The sequence below is a fragment of the Equus caballus genome, chromosome 11 (genome assembly GCF_041296265.1).
Source record: "Equus caballus isolate H_3958 breed thoroughbred chromosome 11, TB-T2T, whole genome shotgun sequence".
Taxonomy (NCBI): domain Eukaryota; kingdom Metazoa; phylum Chordata; class Mammalia; order Perissodactyla; family Equidae; genus Equus; species Equus caballus.
Window position 1 is genome coordinate 61123338 of NC_091694.1, and position 13433 is coordinate 61136770.

Below are 13433 nucleotides of genomic sequence, written 5' to 3' on the forward strand. Positions count from 1 at the left end.
TTACACCTGGAAGTCTGTGCCTTTGACCAACCTATCCCGTTGTCCCGATGCCCAGCCCCTGGTAACCACCACTCTACTTGGTTTCTCTGAACACTGATCTTTCTATTCATGCCTCTTTGAATTTTTCTTTTTTGAGGAAGATTAGCCCTGAGCTAACATCCATGCCCATCTTCCTCTACTTTATATGTGGAACGCCTGCCACAGCATGGCTTGACCAGCGGTGCTAGGTCCACACCTGGGATCCGAACCGGCAAACCCTGAGCCACTGAAGCAGAGTGCGCGAACTTAACCACTGCGCCACCAGGCCAGCCTCTAAATTTTTTTCAACAGTTGTTTACAATACACATCTTTACTTAATCACAATCAAGCCTCAAATAATATCACTCCACATGTAGTATAATAACCTCACAACAGCACACGCCAATCCCACCCCATCTTTTGTTCTGCTCTCGTACGTATTTTACTCCTACACATTCTATAAACTTGCAAGACATTGCTGCTATTTTTGCTTTAGAAATTCAGTATCTTTTACAGGGATTAAAAATAAGGAAAACAGCATCTTTTAATTGACTTTCATTTCTGGAAATCACTTTTTGTGTGGAGACCCCATTCTCCATCTCGTATTGCACTCCTCCTGTCTGCAGCACTTTCTTGAACGTCCCTCACAGTGCCGTCTGCAGGTAATGAGCTCTGTGCGTGTGTGTGTTTGGGAAGCCTCCATTTTGCTTCCACTTCTGAGAGGCATTTTTTCCGGGGACAGGCTTCCGGGTGCCGGCTTCCTCTCTTCAGCACAGTGAAGACGTCACTCCATTGTCTCTGGCTTGCACGGTTTCCGACGAGACATCTGCCGCGATTCCTATCTTTGTTTCTCTGCAACGTGTGCCTGCAAATTTTTCTCTTTATCTCACTTTTTAGCAGTTTGAGTATGACATGTCGAGGAGCTTTTTGCTGTGGTTAGGTGCGTTCTGTTATTTATCCTGCTTGGGATTCTCCAAGATTTTTGGATCTGTAGCTTGATGTTTTTCATTATTAAAAAAATTATTGGCCATTATCTCTTCAAAGTGTTTGATATTGTCCCACAACTCAGGTGCCCTATTCTTTTAGGGTTTTTTTTCCCTTTCTCTTTTTTCTTTGTGCTCAGTTGCGGTGGTTTATACTGGCCTTCAACGTTCACGCTTCTTTCTGCGGCTGTGCCAAGTTCACTGGCGGGCCTGTCAGAGGCATCCTGCTCTCTCCCCTTGGGTTTTTCTCCTGCCACTTCCCCGTGACTCTTCTTAGAGTGTCCACCCCTGTGCTGAAGCACCCATCTATTCATGCAAGCGTGCCCCATTTTCCATGACAGCTTTCAACACCTTCATCGGAATTATTTAAAATTTCCTGCCTGATGGTTTCGGCACCCAGCTCATCCTCGCGTCCGGCTCCACTGATGGGGCCCCACAGGGTTTTTTTTACTGAAGGCCAGACCTGTGGGGGCAGGAGTCAGACTGAAGTAAGCAGTATTTGTGCCCGGAAATGGACTCGCCTTCTCCCTGGCCCAGCCTTTAGTGTGAGGGATTCAGTCAGCCGAGTCCTGAGTTGGGCTGGGCTGGGTTTTCTGGTTGCTGGGGTCACTCTCAGGACCTCACTGGCTTCAAATCCCCTGCTGTCACCACATGCTCAGGTCGGGGCTGGGTTTCTGCTCCGCCCTCAGCAGTGCAGCTCCCTGCGGCCATGGCCTCAGCCAGGGCCTTTCACCACTTCTCCCCTCTGTTGGTCGGTGCCACCACCGGTACTTGGTGCTTGTTGCCCTGGGGGCGCTGTCTGTCATCCTGTTCTGACTCAGGCTCAGGCAGGCCCTGTGTTCCCTGGTGAGGGAATGAGGCTTTTCCAGTGGCCCTCCCCTCCCCCAGGAGTAGGAGCCGTCTCCTTGGTCAGGCTGGGGACAGTTTCCTGCCCGCTAACCGCAGTGGAGGGTATTTCCTTTCCCTTCCTACCACCCTCAATAGATTTTCACTTGCATCCGGACAAGGCTTTTGTTAGGGAAGAAAGGTCTGTGTGCCATCTGTGCACCACCTGCGTGCCCAGGCCTGTCCACTGCGGGCAGCTCTCTGGTCTGCCACTCTGTGCCCAGTCTTTGTTTTCATGAGGGTGCAGTGGAAGTCTGTGGAGAAGAATCTGCAAGTGGATGTCAGCTCCCCTCGTCTGCAGTCCCCAGGAATTCCCCGCTCTGGTGCTAAGGCACTTGCAGCCCTTGACCATTCTTTACAGCCTGCCGAGCAGCTTGGCAGTTTTGCCTTCTTCCCTGCGCTCGCCCACAGGGGTTCTCTCCTTGGAAGCACTGCCCTCCTTAGACAAGAGATGATTCTGCAGATTGTCCGGCTTTTCACTGCCAGGGAATGACTGGTGCCCTCTCTGGCTTTCTGCTTCCTCAGTGGCAGCCGAAGCCAGATCGATCTTTTCAAAAGCAATTAGATCACGTCTCTTGACCAAAACCTTCCAGCAGTTTCTTGACACACTATAAAGTCTCGCCTCTTACAAGGGCCTTGGACCCCCTGGTCTGGCCCTGCCTTCCTCTCCCTCTCAGCTCCTACCACGCTCCGGGGCCCACCGCCAGCTAGGCACACTTGCCCTGGTCCTCAGAGGCCCGGCTCCCTTCCTCACTCCTGCGCCGGCCCCTCTACCGTGATCCAAAGACGAACCCTCCCATCAAAGAATGAAAGCAGCCACAGTGACAGTCGCTACCGCATCCCCACTTAATGCACTGTGGGCCTGCGCAGTCTGATGGATCTCAGAGGACGCCCGCGAGGCTCTAACCTAACCAGGGCCGTCCATCGCAGCTGCCGGCAGGCTCAGTACCTTCACTGGAGCAAATCAACACAGCCCCCGGCACGAGGTCCGCATCCACTGACCTGGCAATGCCTTGTTCCCCATACCAATTTGGAAGGACCACCAAAGCGGTCTGCTTTTACCCAGCAGGGCCAACAGCATACCTTCACCATATAGTCTCAGGGCTGCATTAATTCTGCTTTCTGCTATCACAGTCTACAGACATACTGACCATCTTGACATTCCATAAAATATCACTCTGGCCCACTCTATGGATGACATTTTGTCATTGGCTCTGATAAGAAGGAAGCAGCAAATTCTATAGCTGCTTTAATGACAAGTGAACCAAAGCATAAGAAACAAACTCCTCCAAACTCAGGGGCCCTCAACTCAAGGAAATTTCTGGGTATTCAGTGGTCTGAAGCATATCCAGCTGCCCTGTTCAAGGCGGAAGACCAGCTGCTGCACCGGGCACCTCTCACCATGCGGAAGGCGGCCCAGCACCCGGCAGGTCCTGCTGGGTTTTGGAGGCAGCACGTACCACAGTTGAGTGTTAATCCGACCCGTCATCTGGTGGCACCACATGTCTCCCAGTTTCAAACGGGAACTGAGTAAGTTCAGACTGTTGTCTGTGCTGCAGTAGCACTCAGATCTCTTGATCCAGAAGATCCGAAGATACTCCAAGTGTCCATGGCAAATAAGGATGCTTTACGGAAACTCCAGCAAGGACCAGCTGGGAAGCAACAGCAGAGACCTCCATGATTTCAGAGCAGATCAAATCAATGTTCTCTTCTGCAGATATTTATTCTCCCTTTTAGAAATAGCTTCTGCTCGTTTCTCAGATTTAGCAGAGACCGAACACCTAATTCCGGGGCAGCATGCACAACCAAACGAACTGTGTGACCCACTCAGCCCTAAGACTGAGTGCGTGCAGCAGCCACCTATCATCTAGTGGACATGGCATGTAGAGACTGAGCTCGGGAGTGTCCAGAGGGCACAGTCAACTGCATGAGTAGATGACAGACTCTTTCAACAGACACGTGGTGCAAGGCCTCCTCCCGTGTTCCCTGTGGCCAGACGACTGGGTATGATTCTGAAGAACAGTGATGGAGGAAAATCCTCCCCGAGAGTGGACTTCGACCGGCCCATCTGGTTGTCTGCCTCGTCCAGATGAGACAGGGCCAAAGCACCGATCCACGTTGGTTCACGGGGAGCAGCTAACAGCTTCACTGGAGGGTTGAGGACTTGGAACAGGACTCAAAGATTAGTGACAAGATCTGGGTGGGGACAGACCTCTCAAAGTGGGCACAGACTGTGAAGATATCTGTATCCATGTGTGCCCACCAGAGAATCCTTACAGAGGATGCTCGTAACGATCAGAGGGACAGAATGGCATGCCTTGTGAATGCAGTCAGCTTCTTTCCCCAGCCACCATGCTTGCTCAGGGGACCCATGAACTCAGTGGCCATCTAGACAGGGATGGAGGCTAGCAGAGGCTCAATGCCACAAACTCACCCTGAACAAGGTCACCTGCCACTGCGTGCCTCAGCGCCAACAATAGATCCTAGCACGCATTCCTAGAACAGCATTTCCCAGGAGGACCAGCCAGCCACCTGGCAGCAGGCTGACTACGCTGGGCCTCTTCCATTACGGAAGGGGCAGAGATTTGTCTTCACTGGAATAAACCCACATTCTGGACGTGGATTTGCCTGCCCTGCCCGTCAGCACCACCATCCACCATCACACTCCACACAGCACTGCTTCATCAGGGAACCCAAGTCACAGCAAAGGACATGCAGCAACAGGCTTGTGTCTGTGGAACTAACTGCTCCTGTCACCTCACTCCCCACCTGGAAGCAGCAGGGCTCACTGGAGACTCAGTTCTGGTGAAGGGTTGGGGCTGTTTTCCAGGATGGCTTCCGCTTTAACCAGAGCGCCCCCATCCCAGCAGCAGGTGCGAGTCCGAGGGGCAGTGGGATCGGCACTCTTCAGTATCATATTGAATAACCCAATCACACACTTTTCTTATTCCTGTCCTGGCAAACTCAGGCTTTGCTGGTTTGACAGTCTTAGACCTCGAGGCAGGAGTTTCCCCGGGGGGGCACAACTATGGTTCTATTTAATTTGAAGAGACTGCCACACAACAGGGACAGGCAGTCTAAGCCTGGAACCCAGTGGGATTCTCTGACACCAACGGGTCTTCCACATAAGGGAAGGAAAGGAACTTGTCACAAAGGCATCCAAACAAGGACACCTCAGGAACGAGGGTGCGGGTCAGCCAGGTTACAACCAGCTGCAGTTCCCAGGACAGCAGAGGTGGACAGGGAGGGGCAGGAGATGCCATAGGCATCGACAACAGCCCTGTGACCAGAGTCAAGGGCAGCACTCAGCACATACCTCGTCTTTGCTTATTTATTTATACACGCTATTTTCTCATCACGTGGGGAGCTTGCTACACCTGCAGATCCCCACACCACATCCCAGGTCTCGTAATCCAGCTGGGGCAAGTACTCCTGCACGTGGAGAAGACCCTCGGGTGCGCACACCAGAGTCTGAAGGCCCATGGCTCTCCTGGATCTTGACTATGCCACCATCCTGCCCAGAGGAGGAGGAAAAGGTCAAAGAAGCAGTGGGCCACTCACAGAAACGAGACCAGGCAGGCTGCACGGACTTCCCAACGCCCAGAGCTGGCACAAGCTGGGCCCGCGGCTCCAGCACTGGACTCGGTGGGTTCTCGTCTCAGCAGGGTCTGTCCTGCGGGCGTCCACAGACAAGGAGGGCCTCTCATCCCCTGGCCCCCGTTTGGCCGCTGGCATCAGTAAGGGGACGGCTGGCCGATTTTCAGAATAAAACGTAGCTTTATTATGACATAGGAACGACTACAAGCCATTGGGGTGGAAGGTAGAGTCAAACAGTTGCTCCAAACGACAGGGAGAAAGGAGGTGTAAACGTCTTGGCAATAAAGTCCACAGCATGATCAGTGGAGTCCTCTCCTAACAATTTTTGTTTTCAAGGTTATAGCAAGGAAACAGTCGCTTTAACTGTCAGAGAAGAGCAATTTTACGTAATGAAAGCACACACACCAAGCTGGACTACAACAGCACAGGTGGACGCGGCGTGGGCTGCTCCGGCGCCCGGCCTGGAGGGGAGGCCTGGCCACTCCACCTCCCCGGCCCCACTCTCCTGGCACTTTACACTGCTCGGAACTCACTTCAGACACCAGACGGAGAGTCCACTGTTCCAGTGTGAAGCGCTGAAACGACAGCCGTCATCTCAGGAACACAGGACATTTTAAACACACTGCTGGGAGTGGAGGGGGTCACCAACGATTCCTTAGTGGTCAGACGTACTTGGTCATGATTGGAAAACCGACACAGGGGTAGTTATTAGGAAACAAGAAAACCATTTTCCTGAATTTAACAGTCAGATTGGGAGCTAAAAGGAAAGAAATTCCCAAACCCATCATGTAATATTTTGTTCCCAACACGATGAATTCAGACGAGCGCGTCGACGGCAGGCCCTCTGGCCGGCAGTGCAGCACCAGCGGCTCCTGAAGCAGTGCGCCAGCCGCAGGAGAACTTCTCAGTAGCAGAGAGGGGGGTAAGTGCTTAGAATGCCAATGCCAAAGGGAATAAAGAGAACTAATTTGGATACAAAAGTTTAATGTCTATAAAACATAAACACGGCCTCACTGTCTCTCCCCAGTCCTCCTGTGCTCAGAGCAGCTGAGCCCCTGAACCCGAAAGGAGACAGGAAGGGGTGCAGGGGAGGAGACACATGTGGGGAAGCAGGGCTGGCAGGCCACAGGGAATCTGCCAGGAAACCCCACAGCCAATCCATCTGCTTTGCCCCCACTTTGCACCCAGGCCCTGCAGCAAAGCGAGGTGGCAAACCAGAGGAGATCTGCGGGCTCAGAGCTCTGCAGACCCGCTTCAGTCCCTTCTGCCTTCCCTTGGATTTGTTCCTTATTACAAGACAGCACCTCCCCAAAGGAACTTAGCACAGCACAGTCACACACGCACACACATCCCTTGGGCAAATGGGGACATTTCCGGAAAGCTCGCACCCACCCATATTTCTCTGATAATGCTATTTGAAAACATGCTTTAAAACTTACGCTCCTTAAATGCAGAAATACAACTGAGAATGAACTGTGCAAGTGCTTAAAAAATTGTATCACTAAGGATTTTGCCATATATGATGATTCTGCAGCATATGATTGCTGATTCACATACTCTAGCATTTTCCAGGCTGTGCAGTAACTACTCAACTCCTAACTTAACTATCTAATGAGCCAGATCTGGTCCACTGACTGTTTTTCTATGTCCTGTCAGCTAAGAATAGGTCACACATTTTTAAATAGAGAAAAAAATACATATCAGGATGTGAAAAGTCCCATGAAATTCAAATTGCAGCATCCATACACAAAGCTTTATTAGAACACAGCCACACTCATTTGTTTACATATTACCTAGGACAGAAACCATACGGCCCACAAAGCCTAAAGTATTTACTATCTGGCTCTTCACGAAAAAAGTTTGCTGACCCTTAAACAGCTGACTCTCTTCTTCTCCAGGAACAAATGCTCCACAGCTCAGATGCAGACTTGGCTCCCAGGACAAGCACAGCTTGTTCACAAACTATAGGAAAGCAACACTGCCTCCCCCACGGCTCTGGGTTGTAATTTCTCAGAAATGGACAATCTAAGTTTGGGTTTAAGTAGATACATGCAGGCAAGATATCTTACAAGGAACAAAGTGTTCATCTCCTCACTCAGCTCTTCCCAAAGCTCCATCACAGAGTCATCTTTTCCTGCTACAATTGCAACGACACTGGACGTGGGGCAGAGGCTCCACAATGAAGCGTGGCTCCGCTGGAAGCCACTCAGCCTCAAGCCGGCCAACAAGCAGTGACGGGACAGCCAGCGGGACAGGAGGCCAGGAAAAAAATACAAGGAAACAACTGAAAAACACTTCATTTACTTCGAAGACTACTGTGATAGAGCAGTTGTGAGCTGCAGCCCCATCCTCTGCTGCACCTGCCAGCTTCGACCAGGACACAGATGCTTCCAGACGGGAGGGAGACGGAAAGCAACAAAACCAGCACCAATTCAAAAGCAAGTTCACTCTCGAGAATAAAGGGAAAACTATCTAAATTTCAGTATAAACTCAAGAATTCATTCACATCACTATCATTACATTTATGAAATTCACCACTATGGAAAAAGATGAAGAAGAGGGAATAAGAAAATGCCTATTTTTAGAAATCCAACAGACACCTGGCTGGCGCTTCCACATGCAGTCTGACGCTACGTCATCCGCAGAACAATGCGACTCGAACCCCAGTGAGCACCTTCCGTTCACAGGTGCTGGGGGTTCCTGATGTCTGCTGATAAAACGGAGGCTAAGGGTTCCACACTACGTAGATTTCATACGCAGACTCACACAGAGAAAGACACTTGCAAAGCCCTTGGTCCTTGCACAGCATCTCTGTCTCTACTGCTCTAATGCATCCATAATTCTAGGATGGGCTGGCGCCTTTTCAGCTCCACACTGCTGTGCAGAAGCACCAGGACAAGGCTGCCCTGTGCGGAGGGCACCCACACGCTCTCTTGAGGAGCACAGGAGAGACACAATGACTCATCTCCTCTGCCCCATCCCGCACAGAGCACAGCCTTCAGGTCGTGAGGTTCCTGGAGCCTCGCCCGGCCGCAGTGCTTGTCCAGTCGACCACCCGGGCACCCACTGTGGCCGTCTCTGGCCAGGCTGCCACGGCCCTGACACTCCTGGGGCGCTTCTGTGCGGGTGGCAGTGTCCTGTCGGGGAGTGGGGGATCATCTTGAGAGGCGGGCCAACTCATCGCCTTCCTTTGCTGAGCGGCTGCGGATGCGGTTACTCGTACTCCAGGAACTGTTTGTGGTAGAACAGCAGGTACCTGAGAACATGAAAACACAAAGCTGCTTGCCTCCAACCCTCCCGGCAGGAGCACCTGCACCAGCACGTGCCAGCAGGCTGACGCCTTGGCTCGGTGGGTTTTGGCTCTTAGTCCCCAAGGAGGAGGATCCTTAGCCAAGGAGCAGGAGTGCCCCACCTGACGCCCGAGCCCCCAGGCCTGTCCTTCTGCCCAGCTACAACAGTCACGAGCCCCGCCAGTCCTGCCTCCCACACAGCTCTGGAACTGGCCTCTCCTGTCCAGGCCTGCTGCTGCCTTCATGTTGGGGCTGTTTTGGTGAGAACCCTGCAGTGGGTTCCGGTCCAAACCGGTCCAAACCCACCTCTGCTCTGGCCTCCTCCCTGTCACAGGGCCGTCCTCTCAAACACAAACTGCTCTACACGCAATCTCCCACGGGGCCTGCCCCACTGCTTGGGACACCAAGTCCAGGAGCCTCGCAGAGTTCACGGCAGCTCATCTCTGGGGCTAGGACTCCTACTGACAGGCTCAAGACTAAGGACTTAGTGAAGCTCAAGGTGGATGACAACGTGCCAGGAAACAACGACATGGCCAAAGCAGAGAGGGGCCACCAGGGAAGTGACATGCCAGCTCACGCCGCGGCCACAATAAATGATCGCCCATGTTTGCTGTGTTAAGGCATTAATCAAGGGTGCCCTAGTCAGGTATATTCTCTCCTATCCAGGGACTGATCACGGCTGGTGTCCTGTCCAGAACAAGCCTCCTGACTTCAGCAACCAAAGGGGAACATCCTTCTACAGTACTAAAAACAGATGCGGCTTTGGATTCCGATGCACACATGGGGAAGCGAGCTGCCACCCCCAGACGTACCCCTCACTGTCTAGCACGTCCTCGATGCTGGCCTTGGTGATGATGGCATCGTCACACTTGAACCACTGGTCCTTGTGCTGCCTGATGAAGCTGGTGTAGTGGCCGCTCTCCAGGGTCCCCTGGTGGTTAACAACGGCAAACAAGGAGTACCTGGCAGGGGACGAAGGAGCGGGGAGACAGAGCAGTCAGCTTCACGACCGTCGGAAACCAGACAGCCTAAGCAGTCAGAAGCCTGTACGGTGAGGGGCGGCCCATTGGCCCCCAAGGGAACAGCCCAGGCAGGAAGCAAGGCCAATGTGCAGAGGAGAGCGAGCGCCCGCCGGCCCCACTCAACCCTCGCGCTGCTCTGCTGGAGCCGCCGGAGCCACGTGCAGAGGAGACACCGTAACCGTGCTCTCCTTTCATTCTTCCTACCACAGCAACAGTAAAAAGCACGGCGAAGGAAAAACAGAGGCTTTACTGCAATGCCGGCAGAGGCAGAGGAGACACCGTAGCCGTGCTCTCCTTTCATTCTTCCTACCACAGCAACAGTAAAAAGCACGGTGAAGGAAAACAGAGGCTTTACTGCAATGCCGGCAGAGGCAGAGGAGATACCGTAACCGTGCTCTCCTTTCATTCTTCCTACCACAGCAACAGTAAAAAGCACGGTGAAGGAAAACAGAGGCTTTACTGCAATGCCGGCAGAGGCAGAGGAGATACCGTAACCGTGCTCTCCTTTCATTCTTCCTACCACAGCAACAGTAAAAAGCACGGTGAAGGAAAAACAGAGGCTTTACTGCAATGCCGGCAGAGGCAGAGGAGATACCGTAACCGTGCTCTCCTTTCATTCTTCCTACCACAGCAACAGTAAAAAGCACGGTGAAGGAAAACAGAGGCTTTACTGCAATGCCGGCAGAGGCAGAGGAGATACCGTAACCGTGCTCTCCTTTCATTCTTCCTACCACAGCAACAGTAAAAAGCACGGTGAAGGAAAACAGAGGCTTTACTGCAATGCCGGCAGAGGCAGAGGAGATACCGTAACCGTGCTCTCCTTTCATTCTTCCTACCACAGCAACAGTAAAAAGCACGGTGAAGGAAAACAGAGGCTTTACTGCAATGCCGGCAGAGGCAGAGGAGATACCGTAACCGTGCTCTCCTTTCATTCTTCCTACCACAGCAACAGTAAAAAGCACGGTGAAGGAAAAACAGAGGCTTTACTGCAATGCCAGCAGAGGCAGAGGAGATACCGTAACCGTGCTCTCCTTTCATTCTTCCTACCACAGCAACAGTAAAAAGCACGGTGAAGGAAAAACAGAGGCTTTACTGCAATGCCAGCAGAGGCAGAGGAGATACCGTAACCATGCTCTCCTTTCATTCTTCCTACCACAGCAACAGTAAAAAGCACGGTGAAGGAAAACAGAGGCTTTACTGCAATGCCGGCAGAGGCAGAGGAGATACCGTAACCGTGCTCTCCTTTCATTCTTCCTACCACAGCAACAGTAAAAAGCACGGTGAAGGAAAACAGAGGCTTTACTGCAATGCCGGCAGAGGCAGAGGAGATACCGTAACCGTGCTCTCCTTTCATTCTTCCTACCACAGCAACAGTAAAAAGCACGGTGAAGGAAAACAGAGGCTTTACTGCAATGCCGGCAGAGGCAGAGGAGATACCGTAACCGTGCTCTCCTTTCATTCTTCCTACCACAGCAACAGTAAAAAGCACGGTGAAGGAAAACAGAGGCTTTACTGCAATGCCGGCAGAGGCAGAGGAGATACCGTAACCGTGCTCTCCTTTCATTCTTCCTACCACAGCAACAGTAAAAAGCACGGTGAAGGAAAAACAGAGGCTTTACTGCAATGCCGGCAGAGGCAGAGGAGATACCGTAACCGTGCTCTCCTTTCATTCTTCCTACCACAGCAACAGTAAAAAGCACGGTGAAGGAAAAACAGAGGCTTTACTGCAATGCCAGCAGAGGCAGAGGAGATACCGTAACCATGCTCTCCTTTCATTCTTCCTACCACAGCAACAGTAAAAAGCACGGTGAAGGAAAACAGAGGCTTTACTGCAATGCCGGCAGAGGCAGAGGAGATACCGTAACCGTGCTCTCCTTTCATTCTTCCTACCACAGCAACAGTAAAAAGCACGGTGAAGGAAAACAGAGGCTTTACTGCAATGCCGGCAGAGGCAGAGGAGATACCGTAACCGTGCTCTCCTTTCATTCTTCCTACCACAGCAACAGTAAAAAGCACGGTGAAGGAAAACAGAGGCTTTACTGCAATGCCGGCAGAGGCAGAGGAGATACCGTAACCGTGCTCTCCTTTCATTCTTCCTACCACAGCAACAGTAAAAAGCACGGTGAAGGAAAACAGAGGCTTTACTGCAATGCCGGCAGAGGCAGAGGAGATACCGTAACCGTGCTCTCCTTTCATTCTTCCTACCACAGCAACAGTAAAAAGCACGGTGAAGGAAAAACAGAGGCTTTACTGCAATGCCGGCAGAGGCAGAGGAGATACCGTAACCATGCTCTCCTTTCATTCTTCCTACCACAGCAACAGTAAAAAGCACGGCGAAGGAAAACAGAGGCTTTACTGCAATGCCGGCAGAGGCAGAGGAGATACCGTAACCGTGCTCTCCTTTCATTCTTCCTACCACAGCAACAGTAAAAAGCACGGCGAAGGAAAACAGAGGCTTTACTGCAATGCCGGCAGAGGCAGAGGAGATACCGTAACCGTGCTCTCCTTTCATTCTTCCTACCACAGCAACAGTAAAAAGCACGGTGAAGGAAAACAGAGGCTTTACTGCAATGCCGGCAGAGGCAGAGGAGATACCGTAACCGTGCTCTCCTTTCATTCTTCCTACCACAGCAACAGTAAAAAGCACGGCGAAGGAAAACAGAGGCTTTACTGCAATGCCGGCAGAGGCAGAGGAGATACCGTAACCACGCTCTCCTTTCATTCTTCCTACCACAGCAACAGTAAAAAGCACGGTGAAGGAAAAACAGAGGCTTTACTGCAATGCCGGCAGAGGCAGAGGAGATACCGTAACCACGCTCTCCTTTCATTCTTCCTACCACAGCAACAGTAAAAAGCACGGTGAAGGAAAAACAGAGGCTTTACTGCAATGCCAGCAGAGGCAGAGGAGATACCGTAACCGTGCTCTCCTTTCATTCTTCCTACCACAGCAACAGTAAAAAGCACGGTGAAGGAAAAACAGAGGCTTTACTGCAATGCCGGCAGAGGCAGAGGCCAAGAAGCCCAGATTTCAGATGCTGAGCTTTCTCTCTTGGACGGCAGCAGCCAGACTGAGCCTCCCTCACACACAGGGCCGTGGGAGAGGGGTCCCGCCCGGCGACAGGAGGGGGTGTTTATGACGCGGGCGTGAAGAGCCCTTTCCTAACAGAGGGCTCAGGTGTTTCAACACAGGACAACAGACAGCGAGACAGGAAGCAGGCCAGTGGCCAAAAGGAACGAGAGGTCTGCCACCACCACTTATGAATCAGGTTGCCTCCCCAAGAAACGCTGGGAGGGCCTCTCTGCTCACCTGCAGGGACACTCAGGGTACACCCAGAAGGGACCACTTACTTGTTATCGTTGTTGAGACTATCCATGGGCTGCTGGTACTGTCCATTCATCCTGCTCTCTTTGCTGTAACCAACGACAGCAAAACTCAGCATCACTTAAAACAATGAACCAAAGGGAGACCTGGCTTGAATGATGACACCAATACTGCTGGGGGCCCACTATGCCAGACACCATGCTGGGTACATCCTATACAGGCCTTCCAGTTCTGCCCACAACTCTCCTTTTTAGGAGAGATTGCCCCGCATTAAGGTGAGGAAACAGAGGCTCAGGGTGGTGAAGTTAACTGCTGA

General features: G+C 52.0%; 1 protein-coding gene across 1 annotated transcript in view; it reads right to left on the reverse strand.

Annotated features, from left to right (window-relative positions):
* Positions 1–5643: 5643 nt before the first annotated feature.
* The window catches only part of USP22 (ubiquitin specific peptidase 22), a 40688-nt gene continuing 32898 nt past the window's right edge, over positions 5644–13433 (reverse strand). The window contains exons 11-13 of the mRNA XM_023653689.2: positions 13144–13206; positions 9586–9735; positions 5644–8739 (exon numbers count right to left, since the gene is read on the reverse strand). Coding sequence (XP_023509457.1) covers positions 8697–8739; positions 9586–9735; positions 13144–13206 — 256 coding nt within the window. The 3' untranslated portion in view covers positions 5644–8696. The remainder of the gene's footprint in view (positions 8740–9585; positions 9736–13143; positions 13207–13433) is intronic.